This window comes from Furipterus horrens, unplaced genomic scaffold (assembly GCF_987537825.1).
Source record: "Furipterus horrens unplaced genomic scaffold, mFurHor1.1.pri manual_scaffold_11, whole genome shotgun sequence".
Lineage (NCBI taxonomy): Eukaryota > Metazoa > Chordata > Mammalia > Chiroptera > Furipteridae > Furipterus > Furipterus horrens.
Genome location: NW_028327181.1, coordinates 6318453 through 6341041, shown reverse-complemented (window position 1 = coordinate 6341041; position 22589 = coordinate 6318453). Strand labels below are relative to the sequence as shown.

The 22589-nt window shown below is 49.5% G+C and overlaps 1 protein-coding gene across 4 annotated transcripts in view; it reads left to right on the top strand.

Moving 5' to 3' along the window:
* The window catches only part of TBX5 (T-box transcription factor 5), a 43317-nt gene that overhangs the window by 5699 nt on the left and 15029 nt on the right, over positions 1 to 22589 (top strand). For all 4 annotated transcript variants that reach the window (XM_090292170.1, XM_090292169.1, XM_090292167.1 and 1 more), the window contains 5 exons: positions 421 to 515; positions 2676 to 2795; positions 3552 to 3699; positions 7261 to 7413; positions 14801 to 14892. In XM_090292170.1, the coding sequence (XP_090148296.1) occupies positions 421 to 515; positions 2676 to 2795; positions 3552 to 3699; positions 7261 to 7413; positions 14801 to 14892 (608 nt within the window). The remainder of the gene's footprint in view (positions 1 to 420; positions 516 to 2675; positions 2796 to 3551; positions 3700 to 7260; positions 7414 to 14800; positions 14893 to 22589) is intronic.

The following is a 22589-nucleotide window of genomic DNA, read 5'->3' as shown; positions in this document are numbered from 1 at the left end:
TTTGCGTGTGGCTGTCTGAGTCTCCACAAGAATATCCTGAGTGGGTTTTCAAGGTTGAGGATTTATTTCTTTAGTTGCATCTTGGCTAAAGCAGATTGAGACTGGTCTCATTTTTTTCTCAGCCCCATCCCCCCATTGGACATTCTGGAGCACCCTGATGGTTGGGACTTTTTCTCTAGTCTTGTGTAGGCGACACTAGAAAGAGACCCCGGCTCCATGGAAGATATAGGGGGATTCCTGGGAAGGGATTGCTCCCAGTCCAGAGCCCAGAGAGCTCTGCTGTGGGGCTGGGACAGTTTGCAGCCTCTGAACCCACTGGCTCCAGAGGGAAGGAGAAGTCTCTGTGTTTCAGAGGAGTTTGGGGATTGAAGGCCCACTATCCCTGGCCTTGTCTGTGTGACTTTTCTCTCTCTCCTCTAGGGCATGGAAGGGATCAAGGTGTTTCTGCATGAAAGAGAACTGTGGCTGAAATTCCACGAAGTGGGCACAGAAATGATCATAACCAAAGCTGGAAGGTGAGCCGGTCACTTCTGTGGAGTGGTCATGGAGAAATTGTGGGAGAGATGAAGAAAAGGTGGCTGGGGAGCAAAGAGAGAGGAGAGGGAGAGAGAGAGAGAGAGAGAGAGAGAGAGAGAGATATGGGACGATATTATGTTTGACCAGATTCTGGTTAAAGAGGCCTGGAGAGTTCCTCCAGTGAGCTCCACCAGGGTGGGGGCAGCAAGTGCCTGGAAGGCTCAACTGCAGAAACAGGCATTTCTTCCAAGTGGGCACTTCTTCTGCCTCTTATATAAGGAGACTCTAGAGCTTGCGAGGCTGCGCTACGCGACGGATTAGGAACCAGAGAAGGGGGGGTGGTGAGAATGAGAAAATCGAGAGGTGCAGAGAGGACTCAGAGATGAGACCGGTTCCAGACTGGATTCCTCACCCATCCTCTCTCCCACCCTACCTGACCTTGGAATGGTTCCAGAGTTCTACCCGAATGCCCAAGTCTGAATCGTTGAATGTATTCGCTACCTCTTTCATTGTTTATAGAAAGCAGGCGAAGCCTTTGAAACTGAACCAGGGCTCGGCCGGGCTCTATATACAGACACCGATAAACACGGCAGTTTCGCCAAGACACTCACCCTGCAGTTCCTTTTTAAAGTTCGCTGAGTTTTAGCTAGAAATGCTAGACTTCTGGGGGAGGGGGTGGGAGACTCAGTGTATGAGTGGGTGCGCAGATGCCCAGGCCTGGAGACATCCCGGCCACAGCACTGCCCATATCAGACCAACTCTCTGCATCCCTGGGAGGGGGTGGGGTGGCAGAAAGCCCCGCGCTGACCCAGAGTGGGCGGATGAAGCCAGAGAGGCCGGTAGGCCCAAGCCACCGAGTGTGTGATGGGGGAGGGCAGAGCCGCCTCGCCAGACGCCCCCGGCTCTTCAGCCCGAAGCCTCCAGTAATAAACTGACAACAGTGACATTTATTATTATTTGAAATTAAACAATGTCTGCTCCCCCGCTCGGCCTGGGTGAACTAGAAGGCGCGTTCTGTTTATACCAAAGAACTAAGGTTTTTCTCCCCATTCCGCCGGGGAAGGAAAGCCGAGGCCCGGCCTCCCTTCCCCGGGGCCTGAGCCGAGAGGATTTAACTATAAAAGGCCTGCATGGCTTCCCGTGCCTCCGCGGCTTCCCGTGCCTCCGCGTCCTGGGCGCGCTCACTCGGGCAGATAAACACCGAGGCTTTGACTCCAAGGCTTGAAGGGAGAGGCCTCCCCTCATCCCTTCCTGCCATCCCCGAGCAAGCCAGGATCGGGCAACTAGCCCTTTCACTCCAGGTCGACCCTGAATATGCTTACTTTTCCGGGCGCACTCTTCCCGAGGCAGGACGGGAATCTGGGGCGCGCCTGTGCACAGAGAGCAAGTGGGCAAGGCGTGCGCAGTTTTGGGGGTGCTAGTTTCCCAAGCGCCTGATCCTCCATTCTTGTTCAGACCTCGACCCTTTCTGAAACCAAATCTGGTTGGATTTGGGATTTCTTTGCGAAGGGCCAAAGATTTTAGACTTTTCAGGGAAGAGTGCCTTGAAGAAGTTGTCCATTTAGGAATGAATTCCTACAAGAGATCTAAAGGTCGCCAACCGAGCTATCCTCCGGGGGCCACGGACTGAAGCCAGGACAGGGGCCGTGTGGGCACCCCCGTGTGTTCAGTCCCTAGGGGCACATACACCTTGTGCCCACGTGATGCCACGGCATCGCTGCCCACATCAGCCAAAACAGCTGGCTGGGCAGAGGGGGAGGCCGGCTTTTTACCTAGGAAGCCTCGTCCTGTCCCCAACTTAAAAAGTACATGTCTGGCTCTGGAAAGAGCATTAAGCAAGAGTTGAAATTGGGGTCCCCATGCAGGCCATCTTCAAAACCAGTTCTCCAGGAGCCCTACCTCCTGGTTTCTATTTTCCTCCTTGATAGACTGAGTGGCCTTCGGCATTTCTTTGCCTTTCTCCTCCCCGTAACGAAAAGGGAAACCTGGGATGGATCTCAGCCAGAACGGAGGGGGGCCACTTTTGTTTTTCACATTTCTAAAGGAATGGCTTGTTCCGTAAAATTTGTGGATGTGTTCTTCCGAATGTGAGCGTTAATTCTCTCTCTCTCCCCCTCTGTCCCTCTCTTCCTTACTTGTTCCTCCTTCACCTCTTCTAGGCGGATGTTTCCCAGTTATAAAGTGAAGGTGACTGGCCTTAATCCCAAAACGAAGTACATTCTCCTCATGGACATTGTCCCGGCAGACGACCACAGATACAAGTTTGCAGATAATAAATGGTAGGCATCAAGAGTGTCTGGTGGGGCCGGCACTTGCCCCACTGACCCACTCCACATTTTTTGTGTCCCTACCATGCAGCGAGAGGCTTTTACTGCTTATCCCATTGCATCGCTTGACCTCACCTTGAAAGGAAGAAAGAGCAGTCATTTGCCCCCATTTTAGAGACGAATAAACTGAGGCTCAGAGGAAGTAAAGGGCTTGTGTCTACTGCTGCACCCGTGGGTTGCCGATTTTTTAAACAGGGTATTGTTACCAAGTGCTGGAGGTATTTGGGGGTATAAAACCATTTACAGTTACTTTTTATGAGTTACCCGCTTTGAACATGTCTTTTTATGAAATTGCAAAATCGGCCCGTGGTATTTGAGTAAAAAAGGCAAGAACGGAGAGCAGAGGCCCATTGCTTGGGCTGATCGCTCCCGCAGCTGCCAAGACTACAGCGGCTTGAAGAGGAAGCCCCCTTTGAAAACCCTCAAGGAGTTTTCCGAGACTTTTTTGCACACCCAGGCTCCCAGAACCCATGACTGTTTGAGGGCAGCGAGAGGCTGCGAGGCCCCGCGGGCACCCCAGGTGCTGGGGGAGGGAGGAGGGGGAAGGAGAAAAGCTGGGGAGGGAGGCTTGCTTGATACCAGCGCTGGGCAAGGGAGACCGGAGGGTCAGGCCCGATCATGCTCCCGTTCAGCATCCCTGGCCCGGCGTGTGAACCAGCCGCAACTATGGGGTGCTGAGGCTGGGCATCCCGCCTTTCCCTGGTCCAGGTCCGTGACGGGCAAAGCGGAGCCAGCCATGCCGGGCCGCCTATACGTGCACCCGGACTCGCCGGCCACCGGGGCCCATTGGATGCGGCAGCTCGTCTCCTTCCAGAAACTCAAGCTCACCAACAATCACCTGGACCCCTTTGGGCATGTAAGTACCTGGTGTAGCCCAGCCTGGATTGTCAGGTCTCAGTCTCTCTCTCCCTGCCTCCTTCTCTCCAAGTTCCTCTCCTTGGCTTCTTGACCCCCACCCTTCTCCTTCCCTTCCTTCATTTATTTTGCCCCCTTGGTGTTTTTCTCCCCCTTCCTTATGGATCTGGCCTTCCATTCTCTTCTCTTTCCTGTCTCTTATTTCTCTCAGCTTCTAATTCAGCTTCCAGTGTTCTCTCCTCCCTCTCCGTTCTCACCTCTCTCCCACTGAGAGGTTTGCCCCATCTGCAGTCCTCCCCGTGGTCCACTATCCCACACTCTGGTCTGTTTTTCCAGGTGGGTGGAGATGGGGCCCCCGTTGTCCTAACCTGGGGCTCACACAGTGTCCCTGCCGCCAGCCCCCGCCTTTGCTGAGGGGCAGGGATCATGGTGTGGCTGAAGCTGCACTTTCCTGGGTGGACCTGGGCGCTGAGGACAGGGTCTGCACCCCAGTCCCATCTGTGACTAGGGGTGGGGGTGGGCCGGGTTTCTGTCCTGCAGAAAACAACGTGGTCACACTCGCTCAGTGGGCACCCAGCACAGACAGCACGGGGGCCAGAGTGCGGGGGGAGCCGCCACACCATCCCCACCCTCTTCCAAAACCTGCCTTAGGGTTGGGATGTTCCATCCCAGAGGAAGACCCCAGGCCACCTGACCACTCTTCTACAGACGGGCAAACCAACCCCACAGAAGCGAACCCTGGGGCCCCTGCCCCTTTTCATGTGGATACTCTTGGACAGACCTGTTTTCTCCAACTTCCATCTTTCCCCTGCCCCTAGCAATGCCCAGAGCAGGCAAACCTGGACCAAGGTCCTCAACCTGGAGTCCCATTGGCCCCGAGAGAGAGGGGCTGGTGAAGCCTCTGAATTTGTATACAGGATATTGAGTGTGCAGCTCCCACCCTCCCAGAGATGTGTAGCTTTTAGCGAATATTCCAGAGGGCGTCACCCTCTCTTCCCCAAAGAAAAACAAATGAAGAACAAAGCACTGCTTTTTAGAAAATTGTCCCTAAAACTCTTGGGTGGAAAGAATTCATCACCAGGACAGAACGTGGTCTCTGAACTCAGTGTTTAGAACCCTAGATTGGCAATGCCATGTGATCCTCGGAGTGGCCGAGGGAGGGGCCTGGGGGACCCAAATGCTCAGCCTTTTTCACTGGGAGTCCAGGGGAGTGGAGGGGACTTGCCCAAGGTCAAACAGCTTGTATTTAGGAACTGTATTTGAGGCCAGATCTCTAATTCCAACAGTGTTCCCTGTCCTGCTATGTACTCTTTGAGAGAATGGACAGAAACAGGGCCCCCAATTTGGGGACATGAGGGGACTGGATTTGACCGGGAGAGAGGTCAGTTTGTGGAAGTTCAAATGAGAAACCTGCTCATGGGGCGCTTCAGGGGCAGGGCCCCTAGTGGGAAGGGCACCTCAGGGCCGTCCAGGGATGCGCTTAAAGCCGCTTTCTACACGTGGTTGGTGGGGAGATTGAACTGCTGGTCACTGGGGCAGAGAGAAGGCAAGTTCCCTTTCTGCGTGGTCAGGGGTTCCCAGAAGGGCGCAGAGGGGGCCTTTCTATGAAGAAAATACGCAGGTCTCCTTTGCGTTTAAAGCAAGGTGTTTTGTCTGCAGTGTCCTGCCTGCTGGCAGACCCAGAACAGAGATTCTCTGGAGCTTGCGTGGGTGAGGGACCTGCTGGTACTGAACCGACCGTTGAGGTTAAGCGCTGGGGAGAGACGGGACTATTTTGTGAAGGTCCCCCCATCCATCTGCTGGCTGGCTGGAGTCCTTCTGGAGGCTGGGACCCTATCGTGGGGGCTGGCTTGGGGTCTTTGTGGCAGGAAGCGGGACTGCCCTCCGGCTCCAACTGGGCTCCTAGCTGTCCCTCTGCAGCCCTGGGCGCGCCTCTGGGGTCGCCCTAGGGTGGACGCCTGGGGAAGGCGCACAGTCCCGCCACCAGGACCCCCGCACCCTAGTGAGTTTCAGGTTCTTAGAGCAGCGGGGAGAGCCAGCGAGCTCCGAGCTGCTCCCGACTCCGCAGCTGCCACGCAAGCCCACGCCAGACTCCAGACTTTGAGTTCCGAGTCGTCCTAATGAAATTAGGAGCTATTAGATCGCCCTCGCGCTGATGTCTCCACACTGTCCCCGGCCGTCAAAGCAATTTGGCTAAGCCAGGACGATGGCCGCGCCGGCCGGGGGCTGCGGCGGCCCGCGGGGCCCCGCTCCGTCTCTCTGTCGCCACGCCGCCGGGGCCGGCGTCGCTATCGGCCAGGCAGGCGGCCGCGCTGCGTAGGCCGGAGATTAGAGCCTCAAGACCGGATCCGGAGTCACGCAGCCCTCCCTCTCCTCCAGGCCAGACTCTTGGGTTGGCCCAAGAACCCTGCCCCAGGGTCATCGACGCAAAAAATAATCAAAGACACCCAGACACCCCCCGCCGCTCCAGCCTGCGGTCCTAGGGAGAACGAAGGCCAGATTTTCAGTCCCTTAAACGCAGTGACTCTCCCATTCGCTGGGTATAGATCAGAATGGGTTGATAAATACTAGCGCTAACAGCCTCGGCAAGCATGTAAACCCTGGCATCACCAGAACAACCATTTCGGTTTATTAGTAAGGGGGCTCATTGGCTATGAACAGGTCTGGAGGTGCCCCCCAACACCCCCAATTCTGATTCTAGCGATTGTAACAGCAGCACAGCCACATCAGTCAGACCCAGCTTGTCCCTGGGGGCACCCCAAACACGGAGAAGATAGAAAGGCAGGAGACAGAGACTAGTCCCAAGAAAGTTAATGCAGCAGTTCTGTCTGGGGCCAAGTCTGGAGATGGTTCCAAGTCGTGGGTCCTGAAATGTTGATAAAACTGGAGAAGGAAGGACGTCAGGGCAACCAGGCCTTTGTTTGATGATGAAGGTGGGGGGGGGGTTGTTTCCCCCAGCATCTCACCATCCTTAGGGGTCCCCTCACTCCATTGTCTTCTGTCTTCATTGCCTCTCACACTTTGCACATTCTGCAAACAAAGGGCCAAGCCATGATTTTTTATTCCAGTTGTGCAAATGTTTGGGCTCTTTTGCATCTCTCAGAGGTTTTTATTTGGGGGGGGGGCTGGTCTTTGTATGTTTGATTGGTTATTTTTTGTTTCTTCTTCCCTTTAATTCCAAAAATTATCACCCAGGCTTTCCGGGGGGCACCATGTTCTTGCTCCAGAGTTGCCTTGCTCCCGTTGGGGGCCAAAAGTGCCCTACGTAGGGAGTTAATTTATTAAGCAAACTTTATTAAGAATTCTGATTTACTGCCGTGTGTGCTTTGGGTAGATTCCTGGAATATTACCCTGGCTTTTTCGGTTGGAAATTGTCATTTTTGAAATGTTTCTTTTTAATGAAATCACTGGACCCTTTTCAAAACAGGAGGGAAAAAAATCGGACTATTTTTTTTGAGAACCTATATGAGGAGGCTAATTTTGGGGGTGGTGAGCGAGGTTCTATCTGGAAACAAAGGGATTTTCATTTTTCTTACAATCTCCTTTTCTTTATTATTTTTAGATTATTCTAAATTCCATGCACAAATACCAGCCCAGATTACACATCGTGAAAGCGGACGAAAATAATGGATTTGGCTCCAAAAATACTGCCTTCTGCACCCACGTCTTTCCTGAGACGGCATTTATCGCGGTGACTTCCTACCAGAATCACAAGGTAAGTCCTGTGCCCGGGAACCAGAGAGCCTGGGGCTGCCCGCTCATTTGCATGACTCTGAAGGGGTCTCCTGCTGAATCATCCAGCTTCCGGCAGCCTCAGTCTGCACAGCGGGCACCAACTTCTACTCCAAGGGGCTGCCTAGCTGGGACAGAGCTGCAGCCTGAGGATTGTAGCTTTTTGGTACTACAGTCACGGCTTTGGAGACCCCCCCACCCACACACGCACGCTTCTGGGAGCACACACACACTCCCGTTAGAAACAGACTTCTCAAACCACAGATGTCCACGCACCCACATACGACACGGAGGCATTCCACTACACTCAAGGAAAGATCCGTGAGAAGAAAGGTCCCTTCATTGCATGACTGCGTACTCTTGGGGGGAAGCCTGGGGCTATCCTTCCTAGGGTCACTTTTCTCTTGGGATGGCTCCATCTTTCCTCCACTCTGCCTTTTGGATGCATTTCAACTCCAATCAGGGCAGGTGGCAAAGTTGCCAGAAACCTTGGGCTTGGAGTTTCCAGATGCTTCTATAATTGGTTTCAGCAACTTCTGACCTCCCCCCTGCCTGCCCCAGACCACATGCTAAAGCATGGTTTGCACTGTTTAAACAAAAACAAAAACAAAACTAAGCAAGCGCTGCCTCCAGCAGCCCAGACCACCGCTCCAAGGACTTTTAGATAGGACCCTGCAAAACCACTTCTCGGTGGGGGCGGGGGTCATGCACGCGGTCAGTGTGTTGTCTGGGAGAAGGCGGCTGCAGTTTGGGGTAGAGGTGGGACAGTGCCAGACCGATCGTGTCCATGTCAGACCCCACCCTGCTCCAAATCCAGCCTCAGATTTGGACATTTCAAAGCTTGACAATGACATTGGAACAGGGCACCCCAAAACCACAGGTTAGGGGAGCATCATCTGTTCCTCCTCAGGAGGAAGGGGCTTGTCTTGACTGGTTATGGTTTATGTCTGTTCTTTAGAAATAGGAGGGCGCATGGATTCATTGTTTGGGGGGGGTGGGCAGGATTGAATGATTTCTAAGACAGGTAACGAAAAGATCTGAAATCTGAAAAGGCAAGATCGGGCCCTGGGAAGGGGCCTCAGCCACCGCAGGGTTGTAGACTGTTAAGAGTCTTAAGCAGTGATTTGGGGTTAGAGGGCTGTTGTAGAGGAAAGTAGGGGGTCCCTATGGGGTCAGTGAGGGCAGGTCATGTGGACAACTTAAGGAGATGGATGTGGGAATGGCGATGCCCCTCCCCCTCCACAGCTCCTATCACCACCTGCAAGATAAGGGAGTTACAGGCCCTCTGGAGCCGGGCAGGAGGGGACAGGCAGGGTGAGAGCACCCTGCAGCCTCCAGTTCCCCAGTGAAGCTCATTCCAGTACAAACTGGGTGTCAGATAAGCCCCCCTCCCAGCCCCCCCACCCCGTGAAGCCAGGGTCGTTACAAAATGCTGTGGGGTCATCTCCAAATTCAGGTGGTCAGTGACCAGGCCAAGCTGTGATTGGATGGTCCCTCCTCTGCCACAAGGCCTGTCTGCGAACCCAGATCTTGAGAGAGCTTCTCTCTAGAAGGAAACTTGCTCTCCCCAAAATGCAACTCCTTTTTAAAGGGGAAAGAGGACTTTTCGGAGTTCTCCCCATTCGTGGAACGGACAGGAGCAAACACATTGATACTAAATGCCCTGAAGGTTGCCAAACCATTTCAGGCAAACCGGAGTCTGGCTGCTAGAAACCCGCTTCCCCTGTCGCTCGCTGCTGCAAACCCATGTTGGACTTGGTGGGGACACTCACAGGGTGAAAAATGGGAAAACTAGCAACTAGGATGCTCCTTTCATGATATGTATAAATATATAAATGGATTTAGAGGCTCCCAGCGCTGACAGAGGGTTCCAAAATATGGCGAATCTCTTTTCCCTCCCAAGAAAGCCTAGGTTCATACAGAAAGGACAGGAAGTGGTGGACCCATGGCAGTGACCAGCTAAAGAAATGTGTGGACGATCAGATCCTTCGGGGGAAATTCCTCAGCTTTGTGTAGTTACCCTCCTAGGGTCCGGCAGGCATGGGTAGATCGGAGGGGAGTTTCTCTCTCTCTCTCTTTTTACAGCTTGATGGAAGCATGCTTGTCGCACAACACACTACAATCCTGGAAGTACACACGTGATTAGCTCAACACATGTGTACATACCCAGCAACCACTTGTGACTATATCCAGAACCCCCCCCATTTCTATTTTTTCTCATTTAAAAAAATTAAATGTATTGAGCTCACATGGGTCACTAACATTATAAATTTCAGTCTACCAAATCTCTACTTTTAAAAACATTTCTTCTCCCATGGATATATTTAGTGATCTGTCTGCACTTGGCACACTTGCCCCGCGGGACGCGTGCGTGTGAGTTTTGAGCAGAGTCCCAGAGAGCGTGTGCCTAAATGCTCCTGGGTCTAAAAATGTGCATCTCCAAATACGCATTTGGGTATTCATGTATTTGATGATCACGCGCAGGGATCGCTGTTTTTCTTTATTGGCTGGTCCCAGGAACCCAGTTGAGCTGTGCATATAGGTCTCTTTAGCCAGCCTGATATCCGGACGAGGGGTTTCATGGGAGAGAGCTTTCTGTCACTCTCCCCGCATGGGGGTCCCCCCACTTTTCTGTTGTGAGCACGAAAGGCCCCTCATTCCTTTGTCAGGAAGAAGTCGAAAGCAGTACAGTTTTCCAGTTCAAATCCAGGCCTGCTGCAAACATTCCCCACATGGATATATGACGTGTGACCAAAATCAGCGGGCCAGTCTGAGTGTGATTTACTCTGTCTTGTTACTTTATTGTCCCACCTGGGCCGGGTGTTGAGACCCCTGACTTCATGGGTAGAAGCCATCTGAGCAGAGGGTGAAGGTGGGACTCCAGAGGGAGACTGCCTGGGTTCAAGGCCATTTAACGTTGAGCCAGTTACTTAACTCAGCTTTCCCCGCCTGTGAAATGGGGCTGGTAAGAGACTTATCTGTGATTACTGTTGTGAGGGTTCCATGAGATAACCCGTGGACGAGTGCAGAGCAGATCCTGACACAGAGTGAGCACTGGGTGTGAGTGATGGTTTCGCTGATGGACCCCATCACCGATCAATTTATGAACAGGGCACCTCCATCCAAAACGCAGGCTCTGGAAAACTCTTTCCTACCCTGACTATTTTAGCATCTGAAAGACTGAGATTTTTTTTCAGTAAGTTCTTATGACCGTGGCTGCAAAACCACAAAAGGTTAGTCTTTGGGACTCAGTTCATTCACCGATCATGGCGCCAATTTCCAGGACGATTTGCCCAGCGTTGCTTTGGATAAGCGCGCAGGGAAAGAGACGCGATCTGTGGGATTAAATTGCCAGGGCCATCTGGGAAAATAGGAGCCCCCAATTTGGGGGTCAAAGGGGCTCCGTGATCACACTGATCTCTGCACGGGTGCCGGTACCAGCTGGAGGCAGGTATGTGGCCGCGTTCACGTCTCCGGCTGCAGTCACACACCCCTGTGCCACAGACTGCTAAGGACACGACGTATTTCCTCAGCCCAGCTGCGACCCCAAGCTTGGATTTGGGAGTTATTTCCCCAGATGGCCGACAGCTTGAAAAAGATATTTAAAAACTCGAATCTTCCCCAGCGACGTTCACTCTGTGAAACACGTTTTTGTAAGGTTCTTACTGGGGTTGTCAGCAGCTCCGGGAGCAATCCCTAGAAATATTTAGGTGTTAAAAAAAGGTCACGTGGGCATTTCATTTCCCTGCTCTGGCAACAATGGCTATGTATGCGAGCATGTCTATCCCCCGATATTAACTTACTCCGCCATTAAAAGGCATTTTCCTCCTGCTTAAATCATTGCGTAAGGAGCCTGTATTTATGAGGTATGAGCTTTCTGGTTGGGACCAGGAAATGAACCCCTAATAGAGAGACATAATTAAGATTTTTGGCCCTCGTGAGGGTTTTTCTTTTCTTTTTTTTTTTTTTTCAAAAGCAAGAATTCACAACAATTATTCTCATTAATTTTTACAACCTCTGTCTCACTGGTTGGAGCTGGCATTTATATTTGTATTTTTCCCCTCCTCCCAGCCCTGCCCCGGATATCCAGCTTTATGCTCACTGCGCAGGGAATATATTTGTATGACGAATGGAAGTCAGTTTCAGGGGGGCCATTTGGCCGAGCTCAGATGTCACAGTGTATCTGTTTGTCTGTCTGTGTGTCCGTGAGCGAGGGGGCTGGCAAGCAGAGCCTCGGAAGGAAAACTCAAGGACAGGGTTACTACATGGACCCAAATACAGGAGACATTTTTATCACGAAATGAGACAGACATTTTCACCTGCAGCTAAGCTTCTATGTTAGCATTCTTCAGGAGGAATTCTTATGCCCAATAGGCATCTATACTCAGCTTCCAAGACAAGACATACATAAGATCAATACCTAAGTGCCTATATAGCAAACCGTGCTTATCCTATGCGATCATATTTTTGGAAGCTATGGTGATAAGTGCAAGAATTAAGCAGAAGTAACGCGAAGTGCAAGAAATGGGTTTGAGCTTTTGTCTGATGAAATAGCAACATTCACCCTTTTCTTTTTTTCCTCTGGTAATATTTTTGTCCTGAGCTCTTGGTAGAAAAGTGACACCATGAATGACAGGGCATTGATTCAGACCTGATACCACATCCCCGTTCATCTGCAATACTCTCGGGGTCTGGCTCCAGTGGCTGTGGGGGACGGGGATGTAGGAAGTGGGGCAAGATCTAATTTTCTAATTCAATCTTCAGTGATCTAATTTTTACTTAACTTTTTGAGAATCCCCCCCCTTTAAAAAAAAAGGGCTTTATGGTTAAGCAGGTTGCATTTTATGTGACAAGACTTGAGAGGGAGAGAAAGTCCCATTAGGTCAGCGGTTCTCAACCTGTGGGTCGTGACCCCTTTGGGCGTCGAACGACCCTTTCACAGGGGTCGCCTAAGACCATCGGAAAACACATCTGTAATTGCATATTGTTTTTGTGATTAATCACTATGCTTTAATTATGTTCAATTTGTAACAATGAAAATACATCCTGCATATCAGATATTACATTATGATTCATAACAGTAGCAAAATTACAGTTATGAAGTAGCAACGAAAATAATTTTATGGTTGGGGGTCACCCCAACACGAGGAACTGTATTAAAGGGTTGTGGCATTAGGACGGTTGAGAACCACTGCATTAGGTGATGGGCTTTTGGACTCAAAATAGAACTGGACCAGGAATACACATTTTAAAGGCTATTTTAAAGGGGATTTTGTAGACTTTTCTGCTCATTCTTAAGAGTCAAGTCAAAATCAGAAAGTTGCAGGAATGGTACAATTTTTTAAAAATGAGGGAGGAGGGAACGTGTATACACACCAACACCCATACAGACAAGGTGGCGCAACCGTAGTTTATAGTTGTGAGTACACAAAGCACAGAGTTCCCACTTCTATTGTTATTTACTAATTATTGTCTCATTTTCCATCTAAACAACTGTAAACCTACTTTTGCCCCACCCTGTATTAAAAACGTTTTTGAGTAGATTTTTTAAAGAGCGGTTTTAGGTTCCCAGACAAGTTGGGCAGAAGGTACACAGATTTGCTACATACCCCCTGCCCCCACTCCACAGCCTCCCCTACTATCAGCATCCCCCCCAGAGCGGGGCACTTGTTACAGTGGATGAACAGAGATGAATACGTCATTATCACCCAAAGGCCGGTTTACAGGAGGGTTTCCTCGTGCTGTGGTCCATTCCGTGGGTTTGGGCCGAGGCTTAGTGACATGTATCCAGTATCGTACAGAATAGTTTTACTGCCCTGCATTTCCTCTGTGCTCCACTGATTCATCCCTCCTTCCCCGCTGATCCTCACAACCACTCATCTTGCTGTTTCCATAGTTTTGTCTTTTCCAAAATATCGCATGGTTGAAATCATATAACATGCTTTTTAAATTTACATATATTTATCTCACGAACACACACACACGTGTATACATGTATCGTAATTTTATGCTCATTATAGATTGCTGGAGTTAGGAGACCTTAATAAGCCATCTCTGTTAGAAAATAGAACATGCCAGAATGCCTGCCACCCCCCCAAGTGGACAAATTAGAGGGTGCCTTCATTAATTACCCCAGGTACAGAGTTTCTGAAAGCCTATAACTGTACAACTGATGATAGGTGAGGTGGTTTGTGGGGAGTCCCTTGAATATGATGGAATCCGAGAAAGTCATTCTCTTTTAATTATCTCTCTATCCATCTTTCAGGGAGACCATCTTAGTTCAGTTGGTGCCCTTCTGTGTTAAGTCCTGTTCTAAAAGTGTCTAATCTCCCCTTGCAACAGAGAAAGCAGGCTTTGAGTTTAGAGCTCTCTGACGGAACCAGGAGAGAGAATTTGCTAGCATTGTTTTCTTTTTATTGAATAGCAAGCGATTCTGGTTTGACGTAGAGAGAAGTGATGTAACATTTTATATGAAACAAATTTAAGTAAAAAGTGATTGGATTTAAGTAAAAAAATTAAGCAGACCAGTGTACAGGTGCTATTTAGGAATGATGATGATGGTGAAGGTGAACCTTGGGTGTCTGAGCCTTGAGGAGTGCTACTTCGGAGCAGTTGATTTGATATATAAAAATTTAATTCACACCCAGCCTTTAGGAAATAATTCTGGCCGATGCTATACAGAGCACTCTCTCGTCTGTATCTGTTACTATGCACGCCCACTAATGGAATATATGTTGACGGTTTACATGAAAAGTTCTGGGCCTTGAACCAAAGACCCTATTCTATTATGAAATTTCGTACATTGCAACAAAAATATCCAAGGGAAAAAGTAAGGAGGTTTGGAAGCTGTTCAGTAGCCGATCATAAATGTTATATTTCGGTCCGTTGGTATTTATTTAATTAGACACCACTGTCCACCTGAGTTAGCAAACTCTGAACACAAAACGAGGCATCAGGACCTAGAAAACGATCGTCAGACCCTCCCAAATGGAGATGGTGACGGTCTGCCCACACACGCAACTTTCCAACGGGGAGGTGGGGACCCGCTGCTGAGGCCTCTTTGGTGTTTGGAACACAAAATGCTACGATTAAAATCAACAACAATAACAAATGGGCTAGAATGATACAGGGTATGACTTTAATTAATGGGCAAATCTAATCCAGGTTTTTTTTTTTTCTCTCTGTTTCAAAGCAGTCTGATCTAGGACATTTTTTTCAAAGCTTACGCCTGAGTAAGTGATGGATCCTGTTGACAGGACTGTCTTAATTTGCTTTCTTTTTCTTATTGTTGTTGCCAAAGGCTGTGCTTTTGCAACAGAGTCTCAGCTCATGTCCCGAGGTTGTGTAAATCCACTCTCTCCTTTCTTCAGATCACCCAACTGAAGATCGAGAATAATCCCTTTGCCAAAGGATTCCGGGGCAGTGATGACATGGAACTACATAGAATGTCAAGAATGCAAAGGTAAGAAAGTGGATTCCTGGGGCTCCCTCTTCGCCAAGGACTCCCCAAATAGCCCAGATGAGCCCCCCCGCCCACCGGCCTACCAGGTTCAGAGAAACAAGGTAAAGGGGAACGTCCCTCCTGGAGCCCCACTTTCTGATCATCCTCACGTGTCGTTTTCTCTATCAGGAAGGCTTGAGAGTGTCTCGGATGTGTGGGGGGTGGGGTGGACAAGAGAACTGGACGTCCCTCGTCTGCCAAGGGGATGGAAGCTACCATTGTCTCCTCTTCCTTTGCTGTCCCTCTCCTTCCAGTGAAGTTCTCTCTTTCTTCGCCTAGGGTCACTGCCGATGAGTGATTTTTGTCTCTGGCAACAGCTCTTGGTAAATGAAAGGGAAGTTAATGACTTGATTTCCTGGGGGTGAAATACAGACCAACTTGCCACCACGTGGTGTCCAGGGCACTGGGGAATTGGGAGATGGTGATAAAAATTGCTCCATATTTTTACATATCCTGTGGTCACAGTTGCTGATATGATGAATGGAAGGGGCTGTAGCAAATGTCTATAGTGGGAATTTGGTCTGATTTCAAGGGATTGTACAAGCATTGCCAATTTTGTCAAACATTCTCTCTACCTCTTGATATGCTTCCAAAATAAGTTACCATATGGCAAGAGAATTAGAAATACATCTTGATCCCTTTGACCAAGAAAGGTCTTTTTTTTTTCCCTTCCCCTTTGTATGGGTTTCATGTTTCAAAATAAAATGAGGTCATTTAGGAAACTTTTCTTTATCCTTTCTGGAAGACACAGAAAGGGAGAGTCAGGCAGATGGACAGACATGCTCATTCGAAGGAAGACCAGGGACCTGAGAGAGAGGGAAAGGTCGCAGCTCTGTGGTTTTGACATCGGGTTGAGAAATGCGTGCCAGGGAAGTTGTTTTTAGATAGCGGGCTTACCAGTTCTAATTTTGCATACTTTTAAAAACTAAAGGGCAAAAAGGTGAAGGGGGGTAAGAGGTACAAAGTTCCAGTGACAAAAGAAATAAGTCACCCTGGCCGGTGTGGTTCAGTGGCTTGAGCACCAGCCTGTGAATCAAAAGGCGAGAGGTTCGATTCCTGGTCAGGGCACAGGCCTGGGTTGTGGGCCAGGTCCCCAACTGGGGGCGTGCGAGAGGCAACCGATTGATGTATCTCTTGCACACTGACCTTTCTTTCCTTCTCTTCTTTTCTCCCTTTCCCCCTCTCTAAAAATAAATAAATAAAATCCTTAAAAAAGAAAGAAAGAAGTCATGGGAATGTAAGGTTCAACAGGGAACATTGTCAGGAATATTGTGATGACGTTGTGTGTTGGTGACTGGACTTATGTGGCGATCACTTCCTTAGGTCTATTAGTGTTGACCATTTTGTATACTGAAACTAATATAATGTATATTAACTATATTTTAATAAAAATAAAATTAAAAGTAAACATATCATTATCTTCAGGTGTACACACATATACCACACTCATATACATTCCTTCAGTCATATTTGGTTTTCTTCATAATTGTGGATTAGTAAGATGCTTTTTGTGGCTAAATAACCAAGTTCTTAAACTTTTTTTTTTTTTTTAATTGGCATTAAGTCTACATTTTGAACTTGGAGTTGGATTTCGTCTGTGGCCAGTGAAAAAGCTGACAACAATAACACATAAAGCTTTGTGGTCCTGGGCTCAGCGTGCCAAGTGTTATTTCTGTTGTGTCCCACCTTCCGGTCCAGTGGGACGCTTACGTGTCATCCCGGCCGCTTAGCCATTGACAGAGTCTCCTCTCAGGCAGGTACGGGTCCAGGTTGGGCAGGTGGGGACTAGATGAAGCCACCTGGTTCCAGCTTGCAAATAAAGGGCTTTTTCCAGCCCCACTTCTTCCCTCTGAGAGCAGATGGGGTAATGGATTCAAGGTGTTGCTAATCACCTGCTCAAGCTTAACCAGTTACCAGGTCCTGCTGATTTTATTTTCTTAACATATCTCAGAAGTCACCCCCCATTTCTCCTTCCAGCCCGTCTGTTCTAACACCGCCATCCCCGCCTGACTTCAGCCCTGTTCCCCTCCAGGACATTCTCCAGGCAGCCCCTAACGACATCTTTGTAACGCACAAATCAGACAAGGTTACTCCACATTTAGAAAACTCCAGGCCTACTGTTTTCAGTATAAGGCCTCAGGCTCCTACACGTGATTGCCCGCACCCATCCCTCGGGCCTGGCCACTCCCCCTAGGGCGTGACCCCGCCCTCTGTGGCCTGGCCACTCCCCCTAGGGCGTGACCCCGCCCTCTGTGGCCTGGCCACTCCCCCTAGGGCGTGGCCCCGCCCTCTCTGGCCTGGCCACTCCCCCTAGGGCGTGGCCCCGCCCTCTCTGGCCTGGCCACTCCCCCCAGCTTTGCCCGTGATCAGTGCCTACTCTCTGCTTCAATCATGTTCCAAAGCGAATTCTTTCCATGGTTTTTGGCCCTTTGAACGACGCGTTAGGTCTGCCTCAGACTCTGTCCTTCCATCCTGCACTTGGCTATTACGTGCCCGTCACTAGGGTCACCATGTAGCTTTTCTTTCCTCCAAGAAGCTTCCTCTGGCCACACACTGCGCAGGCTGTCTACTCCCAGGACTCCTCACTGCTTTCCCGGGTCAGGCCAGGGCCCTGCTTTGAAAGCTGATTGGACAGACGATAGATGTGAAAGGAGAGACAGGTGGAAGGTATAGGAGTTTAAGAGCTCACATGGGGACTCACCCCTGAAATCTTAAACACGGTGGTTAGATATTTAGGCAGTTGATTCTGCTTTGGTCTGAATTAGCTGTCCTAACCACCCCCTCATTGTTGTAGATTGGGAAGCATTTGGTCAGGTGACTTTCCTGGGTAGGCGCTGCAGGTGGAGGGCAGGAAAGGCAGCTGGGAATCCTAGGCACTCAGTGATTGACCAGCAGGATCAAACCTCTCAGCCTAAGAGCCACGTGTGTCTTTGTGGGGGCTGTGCTGGGGAACCAGAGGGCTAACCAGTGACCAGGGGGAAGTGTGGGCAGGGTCATTTGCCCCGTTCCCTGGAGATGGCCCATGGGAAGGACAGGAAACAAGCCAAGTGGCTTTGGAGTCAGACAGACCTGGGTGCAATCTTTGCTCTGCATGTGACCTTAAGCAAGTGATTTAACCTCATGGAGCCTCAGCTCCCTCATCTGTGAAATGGGCATAAGTCACTGTAGCGTCCACTTTCTAGGGTTCTTGTAAGAACGCTGTGAGAGGCTGCCTGGAGAGAGCCTACTGCCTCATCCAGGCTCAATAAAATGTATCTGTTTTGGGGCAAGACTCCCCATTACTCCCAGTTTCGCTCTTGTTCAGAATTGATTCTGGGCTGTGGTCCCACTCCTAGGCTGCGGCAGGTCGTGACAAGTGTCCCGGGAAGGTGGCTATCCAGAGCTGGCCGCGATAACAGCCAGGCTGGAACGGCAGGCTCACTGTTAATCTTCTAATCCTGTTTCCTGTTCGACTCACACCTGGTGACAGCTGCCTCGGAGAAAAGCAGGAGGGTTGAAACTCCTCTAAGCCCAGCCATTGGACGCAGGGCTGAGCGTTAATGCGAAGTTAGCCCTCAGAAGTCACTTTTGGATTAGCTTGGCCAACATCTGGGCACTCACCCCACTATCTCTCTTCACCTAACTCTCCGTGTTCGGAAAATTACACATGGCATCTTAGTGATTTTCCAACATTCACTTACAGTTTCTAGTTACACCTGCTTGTGATAAAAATGAGAGAGCATAAAATCATTTTAAAGGATTTAAGCTCATTGAAAAATTCTTTCTCTAGCAGACTGATTAAAATATGTACCAAGGTTATTTTGCAAGGTTAATCTGTGGTTTAAAGAACGTCTAATCCTGAAAACTAGTATATCCCAAATTGCAGAGTCCCTGCCATGGGACCAAGTAGATGATTTGAGAGGGCGCGCAGACAGGCACATAGACTGATTTCATAGACATTATTGTTTGGGATAAAAGAAAGTTCAAAGGAAGGAAGGAAGGGAAGAAGGAAAGAGGGGAGGGCGGGCGGGAGGAAGGGAGGAAAAGAGGAAAGAAAGGAAGGAAGGAAGGAAGAGAGGAATTAAAAGGTTGATTATTTAAAGAAAAATATTAACTAAATATCAGTAGAGCTGGTATCAAGGTTAACAGACATCGTCAAGGTGATATGCAAATGACAGAGATTTGGAAAATGCACCTAAGTGCTCATCCTAATCAGAACGATGTGGGAGCTTCACTGCTATTGGAAATGATGTAGACTCTGAGTTTTCATAGACCAAGGCTTTCTTTAAACTTGGCTGCAATCTTTAAGATGTGCTCCAACAAGCTCTGAACTTCTGAGGAGTCAGAGATGTCAGGGCCCGTGAGGGTGGGGGATATGGGAGGTGGACAGACAGACACCTTCATGGAGAGATGGGCACTAGGCTTTGTAGGAAGGAGATCACTTGAATCCATTGGGAAGAAAGGTTTTCTGAGTTCGAGCAGAGAAAATGTGGGCAGGGGTCTAGAAGTCTTGGAGTGTTAAGTAGGGGTCAGATTCTGAAGATCTCTGAAAGCCACCTGGAGTGGCACTATGACAGGGTGATTGTGGCATTCTAGAGGTAGAAGGGACCACAGGAGAAGGCATCTGGTCTAGCCTTCTAAGCCTGTTTGCAGAAGGGGAAACTGAGACCCAGAGATCCATTCGTTTATTTCATTTTTGACCTGCTGATTTGTTATTCAGCGAACACACACTGAATAAGGTCTTGTTGTAGGTCAGGCACCGGGACACAAAGGTGGGTCAGCACATGGGAACAGGCCCCGTCTGCAGGAGCAGAAGCAGTCTTTGGCTTTGGGGTTCAGTTACCACATGGAGTAGCTCCAGGCTCCCCGAATCCACTGAGCCTCTCTTTCCTGATCTGTAAAATGGGGACAATTACAGAAGCTACCTGCAGGGCTGTTGCAGAGGTAAAGTGTGTGTTCTGATTGCTGTTGCTGCCTAAGGAAACACTCCCAAACTGCAGCCGGACTGGCCGGCAGGGCCTGGGCTCCCAGCTCTGCCATCAGTGCCGTGTGTCTCTACAATCCAGGACAGCCAAGGCTCCGGAGCCCACTTTCCTGCACTGCATTTATGGCCACTAAAGAGACAAGGAAGGACAGGCTACTGAAAAGTCCGTGTGTGAAGAGCTCAGAGGTCATCCAATCTGCTAGCCCTGAGGAATGTCCTGTAAATGCTATTTATGGTGAAGAGACCAGGCATTGCTTGTTGCCACCATGGGCGAAGTGAAGCAAGACATAACAGGGACACGTTTTTGTTTTGTTCATGATTTGCGGGTCGGGAACTTGGGAGGGACTCCTCTGGGAGGTCCTTGCTTGCGGTCAGGTGTTGGCAGGGCCGGCAGGTGTCCGGAAGCATGACAAGGCAGGACATCCAGCATGGCACCCTCCCATGACCCACAGTTGAGGCTGGCTTTCAGCTGGAACCTCAGCTGGGCTGCCCCCTGGAGCGCGCGCACGTGGCCCGTCCAGCATGGCAGCGGACTCAAGGGAGTCAGGCTCCTCCTGGCTGACTGGCCCTAAGAGAACCAAGCAGAGGCTGCATGGCCTTTGCTCAAGTGTAGAGTCACTTCTGCTGCCTTCTGCTCATTGAACAGTTCCAGGGACTCATTTCGATGGGCCCCGATTAAAAGGGGGAGGGGCAGTGATCCCTCCTCTGGCTAGAAGGAGAGCCATAACACTGCCTTGGCAGGCACAGGAGCCCTTGGCATGGTGTCTGCCCAGAGTGATGCTGGACCAATGTCAAGTGTGACAGGGTCTGTGCCCTTGTGAAGCCAGAGGCCAGGTTGGCTTGTCCAGGGTCACACATTGGTCAAAGTACAGAGAGAGACCTGGCTGTCTGCCTGGCTTCCTTAGGTGGAGTGAACCCCCCTTCAGGGGAACATTAGAAGGACCTGGAGTGTTCCCCAAGGTTTTATTATGAAAAATGTAAGACTTATAGGAAACATGGAAGAATTGTACAGTGAGCTCCCATATACCTACTGCTTAGGTTCTTCAATTAATATTTGACTGTATATTTGGTCTATCACATATTCATTCACCAACCCATCCATCCATCTGTCCATCCATCTATCCATCTGTCACCCATCTACTCACAAATCCATCCATCCACCTACCCATCCATCCATCATCTATCCACCAATTCATCCAGAATCCATCCATCCATCCATCCATCCATTCTTTTCTTTCTTTTTTTTTTTTTTTTTGATGCATTTCAAACTAAGTTGCAGACCTGAGTACATTCCACCCTTATATACTTCGGCATGCTTATCATTAACTAGGATTCAATTGTTGTTTATGATTCTTCAAGGAGAATTTACATACAGTGAAACAGACAGATCTCAAGTGCACCATTCCCTTTTTGACAGATGCGCATACCCGTAAAAACCGAAGCCTCCATCACATAGAAAGGACATTCTTCCACCCCAGAAAGTCCCCTTATGCTCCATCCCAGTGAATTCCTGCCTCCACCTCCCCACAGCAATCAGTGTTCTGATTTCCTTTTACTATAGGTTTGTTTTGTCTGTTATAGAATTTAGTATAAATGGAATCATTCAACACATACCCTTTTGCATCGGGCTTCTTGGGGAGCTTTGATGTTCAGGCTGCACCGAAGAAGAGCAAAGATCAGTGTCCGGAGGGTGAGCTCAGGAGTCACTGTTTAAAAGAAAAATTCCCAGGTGACCCCAGTGTGTAGTCAAGTGTGACATCCACTCCCCTAGAGAGATTTCCCCATCTCTGCCCCTCCCCCTCTAAGCCCTGTTTCTCAGCTACCTACCCCACCCTAATAATAAATGTCCCCACATAAATTTGGTTTTTTGAAGAGACCCATTCCCTTGTAGGTGTTCTTTTCTTTTTCTTTTTTCCTAAGAGGACAGGCAGCCTTTTAGATCAGTGTCAGGACATTTCGCATTCCTGCGGGGTGGTTGCTTTGGGGTGACTTTGCCAAGGTCACCATTTGCCCTGAAGGTCACCAAGAGGCCCTTGACTTACCTCTGCATGTGATTCCTGTCGAGCAGAGGAGGCCTCAACACAAAGCCCTTGAGTACAGGAAGCCGTCTGATTAAGATCAGTTAGACTTGGCTCTTCCAGCCTCTAGGCTTCCAGAAGGACCAAGGCTTAGCCTCTGACCGCGTCTCTCCACCTTCCCTCCAAAACCATTAAAAAAAGAAAAAAAACTATTAAAATTAAGTCATTGTTAAATTGTTTAAAACTTAGTTTTATGAGATGGAACTAAAATATGGAGCTCTTCAGTTCAATTCCTGGCTATAGTATTCCCCGCACGGTTCCCGCGAGCCCATCGGAAGTGTAGATTTCATTGACCTTTTCTATCTGCAGCTTCCCATCTGACTTTTATGTTGGGGGGACTCTCAACTATGACATGTGACATGGGTCTTATTGCTCCATTCTGCAGGTGGGGAAACTGAGGCAGAGGGCGAGGCCAGGACTCACCCACATGGTGGGCCCAGGATTTTCCCTGTGACTTCAGAGCCAGCTCTATAGTATCACTCAAAACCTCTTGTTCGTTTGTTTGTTTTTGGAATCCCCAACCCTCGCCGAGTAGCTGGTGCAAGTATGGACCACTCCCTAGAAAACTGACCAACACTATACATCTGATCATTGGTGGTGCAAGGGGGTCGAGGGAT